General features: G+C 32.1%; 2 protein-coding genes and 1 non-coding gene across 3 annotated transcripts; 1 reads left to right on the top strand and 2 right to left on the bottom strand.

The window, feature by feature from the left end:
• The first annotated feature begins 9814 nt into the window (after window positions 1–9814).
• TRNAS-UGA lies at window positions 9815–9896 on the top strand. Its single transcript has one exon. It is a non-coding gene; the product is annotated as a tRNA-Ser (tRNA).
• A 1065-nt stretch (window positions 9897–10961) lies between these two features.
• LOC120136537 lies at window positions 10962–11417 on the bottom strand. The gene has a single exon (XM_039152536.1). The coding sequence runs from the start codon at window positions 11368–11370 to the stop codon at window positions 11155–11157; it is 216 nt and encodes a 71-aa protein (XP_039008467.1). The 5' UTR covers window positions 11371–11417; the 3' UTR covers window positions 10962–11154.
• Window positions 11418–13782: 2365 nt separating this feature from the next.
• Window positions 13783–14252, bottom strand: LOC120136550. The gene has a single exon (XM_039152547.1). It carries the CDS (start codon window positions 14190–14192, stop codon window positions 13839–13841), a length of 354 nt encoding a protein of 117 aa, XP_039008478.1. The 5' UTR covers window positions 14193–14252; the 3' UTR covers window positions 13783–13838.
• Between the last annotated feature and the right edge of the window lie 939 nt (window positions 14253–15191).

Below are 15191 nucleotides of genomic sequence, written 5' to 3'. Positions count from 1 at the left end.
AATGCCCTGCTTTAGAATTATGATCATTCTGTGGATTGGGTTATGTTAGGATTTGCAGAACCATGAATCAATAACCAAAAGGGTTCGCCAAGAGGGGTTGAATCGGTTTTTTTTTGTTTAGGGAGTAAGGAGATTAAAAGATAGAAAATTGCACAATGATTTATAGTGGTTCGACTTCTCAACCAAGTCTACATTCACTACCTTAGCTCCTCACCAAGGATTTTCTAACAAATTCACTAATTTGTTCTTTCTTTTTACAGGACAAAGAGATAACCTTTATAACTCCCTAATTTTTCAATGGCTAAACTAGAACCAATCCCTAGCTTTTAACAAGCTCAGCTAGAACCAAAACCCCTTTACAAAAAGAAAGGAATTATAAACAAGAAAACCTCTCTAAGGTAGGTGTTTACAAGATTTAAGCTCACAAGAACACAATATTTACAAGAGAATAGAAAAATAAGATTTAAAAACTCTTCGCTTGTGTTTGAATGCTTGGATAGGTGTTTTTTATTTTCTTCAAGTGTCATCAGCTTGTATTTATAGCTTGAAATGAGTTTGAAGTCGTATCTAGCCGTTGGGGATGTTTTGGAGCCGTTTGGGGATTATTTTTCTGCAAAATAAGGATGTCCATAACAGGGGGTATCGGTACCCCTTTAAAGGGCATCGATACTTCCTTTGTTAAATTTAAATTAAACTAGTCGTTGCTAGCCGTTGGAGCTAGGGGGTATTGATACCCATAGGGGTATCGGTACCCTTTTTGCATTCGATGTTTGAGCCTTCATAGGGGTATCGATGGGTATCGATACCTAGGGTATCGATACCCATTCATAGGGGTTATTGATACCTATTCATAGGGGTATCAGTACCCATTTGTATTTTTGCTCAAATTTGAATTTAATGGACTTTGAATTATTTTTGAAACCTTTTGAAAACTTTGAATAAATTCAATTCAAGTCTAAATTTTTTTTGCCATAATTGTTATATCAAAACTTAGTTCAACAGGTTCCTCAATTCTTGAGGTTCTGCCACTTTGAATGTAATTCCCTCCATTTGAGGCTTGAATTTTTATTTTTCTTTTCTTTCTTTTATTCCCTTGGAAAATCTGTAAGAATTATGTATATATGTATGTAAATATGAATGCACTTAAATGTATTGCAATGTAGTGTATGACTTACTTGTATGAAAAAATGCCGATCATTCTTCTTATCGCATAAAAGTGAAGACCTCAATCTTCCTTCACTTGATCATATTTTAATGGATCATGCCTCAATATCGATGTAACACCTTGCCAGCTCAGGTTTGTAATCTTCTGAGGATCAGTTTGATCATCTTATGGTCTTTGTTTTCTGTCTTCATTTCGGAGGAAATGTTTTTTCTCTTGAATTCTTTTTATGATCAGGTATATGGCCTTAATGCCATTTTTTTCCTTGACTCGACTGCTCAATCAAATTTGTTTATTAGGACCCGTCTTCCAACTGAAGCATGAATGGTCAGTTTCTCAAGGTAACTCTTTTTTTTTCATCTTTTGACCTTGACACTCCAAATGGTGAGGCTTATTCACCACAACTTCTTGATTTAAATCTTGTGATCTCAACGAGATCTGGTTTTGGTAATGCCCCAATGTGCGTACTCATAACTCTCTTTATGCCAAAATCTTAATCTTGAATGGTTTCACTCTTGTGTCATTAATCAGCAATGTTATCGAAATAGCTTGAGGGCTTCTCTTCATGATGCCACAATTAGATGGAAACTTAATAAGTGATCAATTCTTCTAACATAAATTTCTTGAATATTTGCTATGAGCTAAGATATGTGCCTCTTTCGACTAAGGTGATTATATTCTTCTTGATGGATTATTGACAACGTCACAAGGAAGTGTTAGAAGTTCTATCCTCCAATTCTTCTGATCTCTCAAACTACTTTGCTTTCAAGATTGTGAAATGTATTTATTATTCTGATATTGTTTGTTCTTCTCCAACTGAGACAGGATGGGCCTCACCAGCTTTAAGGACCTTTTTCACTTGAGATTGTCCTGTTTGAAAATATTTTTCTTCCTCTTTCAATTTTACAAATATGAAAAAAATTGATGAATAAATTTCAAAAACGCTTTCATTTTCTTCAGGCTCACAATCAAAACAAATTGTAAAACAAGAGTTCATTGAATATCAAGTAAGTCAACTTCTCTTTTAATCCTTCAAAAATTATATACATTTGACAAGTGTAAAGATTAACGCTGATATAAAGTTTAGGCTGACTTGGGAAAGTAGAGTGTTTCAGATTAATTTGGGGAAGTAATGTGTTTCAGGTTAATTTTGGGAGGTAATATGTTACATGTTGGCTTCTTTGGTTAAGGTCTAGCTTTCTTGATTTTGGTGTTCATTAATATAATAAAGTTAGCCATTATGTTTATCTTCTGGAAATGTTCACTGGCTCCCAGCCCTCGTGAGCTCCTTTGGGTTGTGCATTGTTTTATCAAGAGATGTATAAGATCATCTTCTTTGCAGCAGTTGACAATCTTCATATTTGAGCTGTCTTTCAAGGTTTTCAACTCAAATTTTCCTTTGGTTTCAAGACGTTATCTAAAATTTTACGTCTTGAACCTTCTTTTGTTATTTTTCTCTATCATGCACTAAAGATTTTAGAAAACTATTTTTTTTGCAAATAAAATTATCCCTAAGAGGAGGAATGAAATCTGAAGATAATCTCTCCACTTAGAAATCCATGTATGATTAGAAGAGACTTTTCAGGAATATAATGTAGTTCACGGCTCACGGTTATGAAAGAAAAGGATAAATAGGCCCAAACAAGTGTTTAAAGGTGATCGAACCAATGATAAACTTGTACTGACATCTTCAATCTTGCTCTGCCTGATTTGAATCTGCTTACAACCATTTCATTTTCTTCATTTTTCTGGATCCTTCTAGACTACCCATTTTGGGCTTTCTCCCTAGAGTTTATCTCCATCTTGCTATGCCATTGCATTCTTTATCTTCGTATTGAATCTAGATCTTCGAACTAGTCGTACTTGAGCAACCTTGTGGTTTGAGGATTATTGAGTCACTCGTCTTGAAGTATTTTTCTTTCTTCTTTTTTTTTTGTTTTTTTTTTTTATTTTTTTCTCTTTTTCTTATTTATTTATTTTCTCTATTTTTATGTTTTTTTCTTCTTTTTACTATATATTCTCTTTTTTCTCTTTATGTTGTCAACTTGATTTGATCTTCAAGCGCTTTGTATTTGGTCTACCTTACGGTATCTTGTTATTTATCACCATGACTTACCTCTGTAATAAAATATGGATTGATGGCTTTCATTCTTGCAAGCAGATTTGTTTCACCTTGCCTCCTAGTGTGGAGGGTGATCATTGGTTAGGTTGAATCAGAAGAAAATAATTCATCCTCAAATGGGGACAACAAGAGATATATATTTATGTTTCTTTTTTTTAAAGGATAAATGAAACAAAGCCGTTCATCATCTCATACACGAAAGTCCTTGTAAAAGATGTATCCTCAGGGGGACGATTATTCAGGATTAACCATATTTACATAAAACCAATGTAATTAATGCATGATAGAATTATTTCAATTATTTTTTTATTTCTTCTTCTTCCATTCACTCCAATTATTCGAGTTATCTTGCAAAAACTTGATCTGTAACACTCCATCTTGTCTTTCTTACGGGAATTATTCTCGTTTTGTACTTTATGCCTCCAGGTTTATTGAGTTTGGGAAAAGAATGTTAGTTATGTGTCTAGGAAGGGAAATGTATGACTTTAAAGTCATAATTCTGAAAAAGGTAATGTTATGGAAAGGTTAGCTCTATCTGGAAAGGTAAAAGTACATATTTTGGTGTTTCAGGAAGGATAATGGCATGACTTTATTGATTATAAGGAAGGTGATGTAAAGTTTGGTCTATTGGTAATGATCACATGCCGTATAAGGGAACGAGTAAGGGTGTTCGGCTTTGGAGGGAACACGAAAGGTTTAATCTTGCCATATATCAAAGATCTATAATTAATGCAGTAGTAAAATAACCTTTAATTCATTTTATATTCAAAGAATTACAAGATTAAAACTTGATTTATTGCTCATAACATTGGAAAAAAGACATAAGATCAATCGATAAAATATTTATTGAGTATACAATGAAAGAACAAAATCACGTTCAAACAGGACAAAGCCAGTGCAATAAGGTTTAACGGTGGATGGAAGAACTTTTCCTGACTGGCACCAAAATATCTCATTACACGTTAAAGGTCAATACCCTGGGTCAAACAAATTTTGGACCTTGCTCTTCGGTTCCCCACAGATCTCAATGATGTGCCTTGAACCTCAGACGACGCTAACATCACGTCCATAGCTCTCAATCCTTTTTTATGTATGAATGAGGTAACTTCAATTTACCTAAAAAACTTCTATCACAAAATTCTCCATGAGTTACTCCTAGGATCCGTGATTAATGCACGTTGGGATACAATGTATATCATGCAATGTACAATATATAGATGCTAATGCAAAGATGCACATGTAAATGCAAATATGCAAAAAATGAGAATGCAAAATGTAAATTCAACAAAGGAATTGATCCCAAAAATAAATGTTCCTTGAACAATTCTTAAAAAACTGACAATGTCTCGGTATACTAGGGAAGTGAAAAGCTGGTCCATCTTTACGTTGTACAACTCCTGCGAGCGTTTGGGTATTACGTATTCTTTCGTCAGATTTAGACATACTAAAAATCTTTAAAGCTTCTACTTCGTCTCATACTTTTAAAAATATTTCGATCTAGTTCGTGACATTCAACTGTTAGCTTCAACGTCAAATCTTCTTGACTTCAAATTCTTACCTTAGCAGGTAGACGTCTGTCTTGTCTCCTTATTAGGTAGACTATCTTTAGCCGCTACTCGATCTACTTAGAGAATCTTTGAAATTATATCTAACCCAATGAAAGGCATTGTTGTGGGTATTGTTTCTCAAGAACCTTTTAAAAGATCAATTATTTCAGGGATCAATACATTTGAAGGATATGTCATGTTTATGCAAAAATACAACAAAGCACAAGACAAGATAAAAGGAAATAAATTTAGTAGAAACAAGACAAAAATAATCAAGTTTGTTAAAATGATTATTCAAAGAAATGTAAGCTTAACAAAAATAACTAAATACGACTCAAAGCTGAGATTGCAAAATAAAACATACAAAGGAAATTAAAAGTCCTAACCGCATGCGTTCTAATTTTCCTAGGTTATCCACATGGCTCTAGAGGGATAGGTTTATTAAATTCTCTACATGAAGCTTGGTTCTAGCAAAATGGTTCCCAAGTTGTCCTTACAACCTGCTAAGGTTAACAAGGACTCTTATTCTGGTCCATTATAGACTTGTTAATCTTATTCAACTTAGAGGGTCACACCAGTAAAAGTATATCTTGGAACTGACATACGAGCAGACATCTTAAAATGCTTTCTAAAGGTAATTTATCAGACCCATACGAGGAAACCTAATGCTACTTATGAGGTGTGATGTTTCCCCTACTTAGGTAAATCAAGATTGAGCTCAGGTTTAAAGCTATGATATGCAACAGTCCTAAATAAATTCACAGAGGTGTAAGCATTAACCAAAAAGGTTCTTTTAAATAACATAATGAACTGTAAATTAAATAAGATCAAACTCATAATTTCCAGAATCCTAAATATAGGGTAACCAACTCGTGGCTCGACTTTAAATTTGTTTTTGAAAACAAAAGGTCCCTAGTGTAGTCATCATGTTGTCGACACCGTTTCATTTTAATGTGTCATCGATTTTAATGTGTGATCGAGACACCATAAAAATCAGGTGATTTTAATAAAAAAAATATTTTTATTAAAATACCAAGTTTAGGGTATACAAAAACCAAAAAATAAGTTCAGGAGTCAGTTATGCATGGGGAAGGATTAGCACCCTACAACACCAAAAAATTGGTACATAGTTGATTACCCTATATTTAGAATTGAGAATTTTCAGTTCGAACTTTATTTAAGTTAAAAATCATTACGGATGCAAAGCTAAAAAGGGTATTCGTTTATAAAAGCCAATAACATTCGCCCTAGCATAAATGCGAGAGATCGACTATTGTGCCTGATAACCGGGCATTGCCTCAATATTTTAGAAATCATGATGCAATTTTGAAAAGAATATCGACCTATTTCAGGAATCACCAATAGTCACCTCTGAGCATACTTGCATGAGATATACTATTGACTCTTTTTATAAGTGAACATTGCCTTAGATTTTAAAACATGATGCAATCAAACAATTTATTATTAACCCTAATTAAAATAAGGGTAAATTAAGGCTTTCTCTATCTTAAAGTGTCCAATTATGAAAATTAAAGAACAAAAAGGCCCAAACCTAAAAATGGAGGCTCTAATATTAATCTTACTTGATTTTAACCCGCTATTGAATCGAATAATAGATATGATCCCTAAATTAAAGGGACTAAATTAAAATCTAACCTAAATTGGAGGCTTTAATATTACCTTAATCGATTTTGATTAATTAAGCAATTTGAATAATTAAATTGGAACCTCGAGCAGAAGCGAGGACCAAATTAAGAATTCTTCTAATTTAAGAATTAAAGGTGAAATTAGGCCTAAGATAGAGACTCTAATATTAATCCTAATCAATTATGTCAAAAGGATAATCTAATTAAAGTTTAAGGTATAAAATGTAAAAAGTCAAAAGTCTAGGGACTAAAGTGTAACTAAGGCTCTAATCATTAGTCATATTAATCATTTTAATTGGGAATTGAATTTGAACCCTTGGGCATGAGAGCAAGGACCAAATTAGAATTCACCTATTTTAAAAGTTAAAGGACTAACATGTGAATAATCTAAACCTAAAAGACTAAATTGGAATCTAAGTATTAACATGTCAATATTAAAAAAATCATTAAATCTGAATTAACAAGAATTTATTTCGATGACATACCTGAAAAGAAATAAAAAGAACAAATTATAATATTTACTAAAACAATTTAATTAAAACAATGATTAAAAATAAATAAAGGATCAAATGAATAAAAAAGTGTAAAAGCTTAAATTAAATGAATACAAAGCCAAAATCTTGATTCAAATAACTTGAAAATAATAAAATTGAGAAGTTAGAAAAATAAATTATAGTAGGGCTACATTGTAATAAAATAAAATTCAAGGCCACAATTGATATAAAATAAAATAACAGAAATGAAGGACCAATTCATAAATTAACAGAATTAACAGATGTAAAACTGAAATAAATGAAAAGAATGAAATATAGTGACTAAATTGAAATAAATTCAAAATTAAGCATGCTATTGAATGAATAAAATAGGGGATAATATGTAAAAACTCGTGAAATATAGGAGGACCTAAAAGAAAATAAACCAGAAGTTAATATTTAAAAATAAAAATGGTAAATATCAAAATAAGGACAAAAATCAAAATTAATTAAGAAACTAATAACAAATCAAGTGACCAAATTGAACACGTGAGTAAAATATGAGGCTCGCGAAGATAGTTAGACCCTCGGGACCAAAACGCGCAGGTAGGGAGTTCAAAACGGCGCCATTTGGTTTTGAGTATAAATACCCTTATATTTTCTCTTTTCTTTATTCTTCTCAATTTTTTTTTTGTTTTTTAGAGAGAAAAGCTCTCTATTCTCTCTAAATTTTGTCTGCCTACCGGCTGTCTCATACACTGTCGATCTCCGCACCGTCGGCCAATCGTCACCGGCGGTCTTTCAGGCCCAAATTACACAGGCTGGCTCGTCTTGGAGCCGTGAGCTCGAATCAAAGCTCAGTTTTGTGGGATTAGGCCCCCAACTCTAGGAAAAGGGTCGAGAATCATTTGGCTTCCATCGTTCTTATCTCCATCCTCCACTGTTGGATCGGGTCAATTTTGAGATATATGGTTTCCCTCCTCACCGTGCTTCTCCTCACCGTTTGGATTCTTCAATGGTGGCTCCAAACGTCGGCAAATCTTTGGCTGAGAGGTAAACTTCCCTCTCTTTCTCTCCTTTTCCTTTTTTATTTTTGATTTTTTTCGAATAGATTTTTATGCACACATAAAGTAATCTAAAAATGAAACTATGGTGAAGAAAATCTTTGAAAAGAAATTGATCTCTATTTTTCTTCTTCTGGCTTCGTATTATTATTCTTGAATGAATGGGGACTGAGATCCTGTTGTTACAAATTTTTCGAATGGAGAGATTTTACAATTTTTTTCAAAGTTCCCCCTTTATAGTGTTTTTGTTAGGGTTTTATAACCAAGTTACATCCATAAAAATAATATGGAAAAATAAATTGTTGCTTATGGCTTTTGTGTGGTTGTTAATGACGAGTGGAGCGTTGGGGCTGGGGTGAAGGAAGCTGCTGGGATTTGGTGGCACAATGATCGGGCGTGGAGTCTACTAGAGAGCTTGTTGATGGCATCAACAGTAACCGGGACATTAAATGTCCTGGATATTTAGGGATTTACGTTCCTTCATTTTTTTTGTTATTATTATTTTTATTATTATATGGGTAAAAATTGGTGATTACACACCTACTTTTTTAATATTGACGCATCACACATGATAGTCTATGACTTTTGCCACACTCTCCAATGATAAAAAATAAATTATTTCTTTTAGTTATTTAATTATAAATTATAATATCAATTTTATTTTAATTATTAAATAAACTTTTTGTTAATTAAGTCAACAACTTTTTATTTTGGTGTCGATCAAATCATTAAATGTTAATTGATTAAGAGAATTAATGATGTGTTAATTTTTAAATTTATATAATAATATATTTATTCGTATTATTTAATTTATTTTATCAATTTTATTATAATTACAAATAAGTCAATAAATTTATCTTTTTAGGTTTAAAAATTATATCAATTTGCATTACATGACCATGAACTCTCCCAAGGAGAATGGATCTTTAGCTATATGCAAATCGATTCCAACGAGTCTTCATCATATTCTCCATAAAAATGTTCATGGTCCACTTTATTTACGGGGTAGAGGTTGATGTAATTCTTTAGCCTTTCCATTCCATTCAAAAAATTATATCAATTTGATATATTTTGACAGTTATGCGTGTAGAATTTGAAAAGCATTAAAATATGTCATAAGTTTCTCCACGCACATGGAATTTAGTTCTTTTATTTTTAATAATTTAGTCTTTTAGAGAAAAAACGTTTAACTGGTTAGTTAAGCTGTTCATATTTATTTTCTCGTATTCTTTTAGGTTATGAATTTTAAACTCATTAGAAGTACTCCTCTTCCTTCATGTGGCTGATCCAAAAATTTAAAAATAGATGTCCAAAATTTTAATATTACTTTTCTTTAACAAAATGGGTATACAAATTTCCTTATTTTTTATTCCCTTAATATATTGAACTGAATTTAATAACTTATTTAAAATAATGAGTATGTGTCGGTCCCTTAGAGTCAAGTGCATTTGCCCCTGCTTCCTTCCAATAGAATCCCCATTCTCTTCTTCTCTAAGTAGGATTAAAATTAGATTATAATTTGTCAAAAAATTAGTCTTTCAATTTTTTTAAATTCAAAATTTTAAATCCAATTGTCAATACTATTATATATTTTTTAATTCATTAAATGATATTTTAAAATGAAATAATACTAGCTTGACTTAAAAATTGAAAGTAATGGTATTACGGAGACTAAATTCAAAAATGACCAAAGAGTATGGTACTTGAGTATATAGTAACCTTTGAAAATCAATTGCTAACATTAATACTTTAAATTAAATTAGGGTTTAATATCCGAAATGAAAAACACAAAATTCTGTGGTCGATATGTCCGAGTGGTTAAGGAGACGGACTTGAAATCTGTTGGGCTACGCCCGCGTAAGTTCGAACCTTGCTGTTGACGTTTTTACAATATTTTGTTCATCCTCTACTCTGGTAAGTCGTTTACCTTCACTCTGTTTCGATACACATTCTTATATGATATTATTATTCTGGGTAAAGTACGTAAATGATCTCTCGATTAAAGAGAATTATTTTGTTGAGTCCTTTAACTATTAAATGTTACAACGGTCATACGACTATAGGGTACTACTTTGTTGAATCCCCTAACTTTTAAATGTTACAAAATAGTTGTTGTTTCAAACTCGTTCTTTTTCATTAAAAACTTAATGTTTGTCTGAGATGGATGTTAACCCGTTGATTGTGATATGATGAAATCTGAGCTCATAAGTGTTTGAGTTGAATTTTGTGGATTAACTCTCTGTTTACATCAGTGCTCGAAACATTATGTCGTCGTGCCAGTGCTCGAAACATTATGTCACGTTTTTACAATATTTTGTTCATCCTCTACTCTAGTAAGTCATTTACCTTCACTCTGTTTCGATACACATTCTTATATGATATTATTATTCTGGGTAAAGTACGCAAATGATCTCTCGAATATAGAGAATTGTTTTGTTGAGTCCTTTAACTATTAAATGTTACAACGGTCATACAACTATAGGGTACTACTTTGTTGAATCCCCTAACTATTAAATGTTACAAAATAGTTGTCGGCCTATTCATATGTTTTAAACTCGTTCTTTTTCATTAAAAAATTAATGTTTGTCTGAGATGGATGTTAACCTGTTGATTGTGATATGATGAAATCTGAGCTCATAACCGTTTGAGTTGAATTTTGTGGATCAACTCTCTGTTTACACTATGTCGTCGAGCCAATGCTTGGAAACAACGGCATATTCAATATACATTATTAAAATATGATTTTATCATATCTAGTCAGTAGGTGAACGTCTAACTCAAATTACCTTCAACTTTCAAATAGAAAAGATGAGTTTGGAATATATGAATAGTCGAGTGATCATTTTGTAACTTTCAACAGTCAGAAACTCAACAAAACAATGTCCTAGAATCATATGATCATTTTGTAACTTTTAATAATCGGAGACTCAACAAAACAACACTCCTATATAATTAGGGACCATTTATATATTTAACTGAGTTTTCCTTAAAATAGAACACCACCCTTATAATCACTATTTCAACATAAACTTCATTTTTACACAGTTGAGCAATTCTTTTACAATTACAAACAACCATGAAAACTAATTAAAACAAGAGCAAAGGGCATAATCAAGAGAGAGGCCTACCCTTTAGAGGAATTAGTTAACATGTATGTGAACACCGATTGCCATGATCAAGATGGTGAATATGCAGAAATATATAACTGCATGAACCAAGATGGCTATCCCACTTGTGCACATGTTCCCAAACTCTATCACTCTAATCCTCGACGGCAATTGGAACATCAACCCCGGCGACAACACGATGAACAACGCCACCGCAACAACCACCGGTCCCCAATCTGCATTGATCATTTCTCTACTTCTCTTGATATTCTCTTCCGATGCCTTGTGTTTTATGTAGGGTTTAGGTTTTCTTGGTGGCGAATGAGGTTGGTGAAACTTTGTGAGAAAGAAGAGATAAGGTAATGAGGCATGGAAATTTTAGTGGGTTTTGCTTTACGGAGAACCAACCAAATTCTTTTGCTTCCATTAACTTGTAATATTTATTTCGTTTTCATGGCTTCTTTTGGTTTGCTTTATTGCTTTTCTAAATATATATGTATATGTAGTCGAAGAGATAAATGGAGAATAATATCAGGGATCGACAGAGAGGGATGGGTAGAGATGGTTATTCCCTTAAAAAAATTTAAATTCGTATATATTTTAGATTTTGTTTTATATTTTCTATTGAAAATCTGTTATTATTCTTAAAATTTTATAAGTTTGTCTTTCTCCTTATAAATTCGTCCATTCTAACATAAAATCTTGTATTTGTCACCGAATACGTCTGCATGGGAAAGTTGAGCTCTTTGCTTTTAAAATCTTGTTTTCATTGTTAAATTAAAATGGTTCAATTTGAGGATTTTTCTTATTCACCCCATGATTATGAAGTATATTGATATATCTGGAAAGACAGTTTAGGCCTGCGAGATAAAAGTGAAACTTCGAAAACACCATGAATATATCTCCGGTTACCGGAAAATTCACATGAACCACTCCGGTTGCCTACTTTCGGATCAGCTCTTCATTTCACTTCAACCGAACCACCATTCTCGCATGAATTGTAATTAAAAATGACCCTTTGTCCCTCCAAGGGCTTGGTTGCCAACTTTCAAACCACCTACACCGCCACTTTTGTTCACACTATCATATCCTTCGACTTAGTCACTGGCGAATTCAGAAGTTTTGAGGATGAACATGATTATATTCCTATTATAAAAAATTTATATGTGGTGGACACAAATAAAATCTCATAGTAAACATAATCGATAAAATAAATAACTAACAAAAAGAAATTCGAATTTCAAAATAAACACTTGTCCACTCTAAAATATACTTGCATCTGTCACTGGTCATCGTTACAGATAATGACAAGTAAACGATCGTAAAATAATAAGAAATAAAGACAACAACATACAAATTTACGTAGAAAACTCTAGAACCTTATATACAAGAGGATTTTGTTGTAATCAGTCGTAAATTACAAGATGATTATATGAGAGTACTCTAAATCCTAAAATCCTAGATACAAATTTATTTAACTGTCGTGTCCATATATTCATTAACATTTAATGGTCGGTGGCTTGATTAAAATATTTTTACTAGTTTAATGACCTAATTGATAAAAAAAATTATAGTTTAATGGTCAAAATAGAACCTATGCTATAATTTAGTGGCTAGATAACTAATTTACCCAAAAATTATTAATCTTTTGGGTAAACTATCTAATTAAGTCACTCACCTATTTGTTTTAGTCGCTTAATTATTATTTTTTCAAAATCATAAATAACGTTATATTTCGTTTTTGGTTTGATCACTTGTTGTTTAAAAAAATTAACGACGACGCCATTATTCATTTATCATTCTTTAATTGATTTTAGGGTAAACTACGCATTTAATGCATAAACTATCATTTTTTATCTGTTTTAGTACCTACACTTCAATTTTTTCAAAATTATACCTAAAATTTACTTTTTGTTTCATTTTAGTACATCGTCTTTAAGTTTTGAAAAAATGAATGTCTAAGTACCAAAACACATTTAGTACCAAAATCATACTTAAGTTTTGAAAAATATCGAAAATTTAGGTACTAAAACGGATCAAAACTGATAGTTTACGTATTAAACACTTTAAATTTATAACAACGGGGTGCTAAAATAAATAAATAAAACTAAACTTTTGGTATGAGTTTGAAAAATTATAAGTTTATGTACTAAAACAGATCAAGACTAATAGTTTAAGTACTAAACATGAAATTTACCCTTGATTTTATTTGCCCAATAAGATAATGAAACATGTCACCACCTTATTGAAAACAAAATCAATGTAAAATTTTAAGGAGTAGAGAGGTTGAAAAGATTCAAACCTAGCCCTCTTGAGAGAGATTCAAGTGCTTAATCACTTGTGCTATACAATTGTTAACGGTTGAGTGATCGATTTATTATAAGACGGCGATGTTAATATTTTTGTTACTTTTAAACCTTCAATTGTAAGGAAGAAATTTATTCGTACATCAGTGATCATTGTTTACCTTCAATTCTATTGAAATAAAGAAATGAATTTTTAACTGAAACAGGGTATATCAAATCAAATTACCTTCACATGAATTACAGCAGAAATCTTCGATGAAACTCCTTCCAGTTCTATATATCTACAAAATGAAAAACTACAACAACATAGCAAATGTTAAAGGAATCTTTATTTGAAAAGTCTAGTACTGGAACTTAATGGGCCACTAATACTAATTTACAGAGTAATTATCAAGGCTTCTCCATTATCATCTAGTGAGTTTCTTGAAGCTGAGCTTGTTCAGAGCTGTTTCGTTCAAGCTTGAAACGTTCTTGGACCGAAGAAATGTAAGTTGCAGCTTTGAAATCAACAGCTTCATCACCAGCAACGCCAAAGAAGGTATCAATTTGGCTTAAATTTTCTCTCTTCTTATCAGCAGGTATGAAAAACGAAACCTGCTTCGTTTGCGAAACTTTGTAGTCCTGGTGAACCCTAAGGCTGAACGAAGCTGTCATGGTGGAAGCCTGGTTCGGCATCACACTCGTTGCCGAACCAGACTTTGCTGCTCGGTACAATGGGGTCAGCTTCGCCTTGAGGAACCCTCGGCGTTTCCTGTTGGACTCCATCTTAATATCTCTATATTGTTGCTATTTGATATCAGATCAATTGATGAAATGGTGTCTACTATCGCAACAAGAGTAGAGTGGTTATATATAATAGTTAGGGACTTAATAAAATATCTTTTATTATTATTAGAGGGAATCAGCATAAGGGAAAAAAGTAGTGGAACCTACCAAGTAAGAAAATATTCCTCGTCTCTGGTTTGCTCATGTTGTGACCTTTTAGGGACCCCCTTTGAATCCATGGTAGATGGTAGTTCTTCTGCTTCATCTCCTTTTTTTATATTTGGATAAGCGAATATGAATCTTCAGAGAAGATGAGTTTGTGTGTGTATGCATGTATGTATGTTATTTACTGAATATTTTAAGAAAATGAGAGTAGATCATTAATTGATGGTAATATTTGAGTTGATGTATGTATGTTATTTACTGTATATTTTAAGAAAATGAGAGTAGATCATTAATTGATGGTAATATTTGAGTTGTGACTTTATCCTTCTGATTTGGACGAAAAAAATACAATCGACGATTAAAAGATTTTCTGTTGTCATAGGGAGGAAGAGGAGAGAATGTGTGGAGGGTGATGCCAGAGCTTCTCTTAGTCACTAAGAGATTTTATAGTCACTTTTATTATTGGTGTAGGATTATGATGATTACTCATAGATTAACAAATTTAGTAGATCTTGTCAGTTGATAATATATCTAACTCTGATAATAGATTAACAAATTCAATAGATCATGTGAGTTTGTCTTAAGTCATGTCAAAGGATTGTAATATTGCGTACGGAAAGTGAACACCATTAATTACTGTAATGACTCTTCGACATGGGATATTTGCTTTATGCAGACATGGACTAAACAGTAAAACAAAAGTTTCCACGTTTTTGGAAGTACATGAATGGATAAGATATACATATATTCTATTTTCGATTGATTGAAGCACCTAAGCAACTTGTAGTGGGGCTTAGATTCTTCATCTTTCACCTATGGATATGTACCATTTTG

Source organism: Hibiscus syriacus, unplaced genomic scaffold (genome assembly GCF_006381635.1).
Source record: "Hibiscus syriacus cultivar Baekdansim isolate YM2019G1 unplaced genomic scaffold, ASM638163v2 tig00110633_pilon, whole genome shotgun sequence".
NCBI lineage: Eukaryota > Viridiplantae > Streptophyta > Magnoliopsida > Malvales > Malvaceae > Hibiscus > Hibiscus syriacus.
This window is presented reverse-complemented; position numbering and strand designations above follow the sequence as displayed.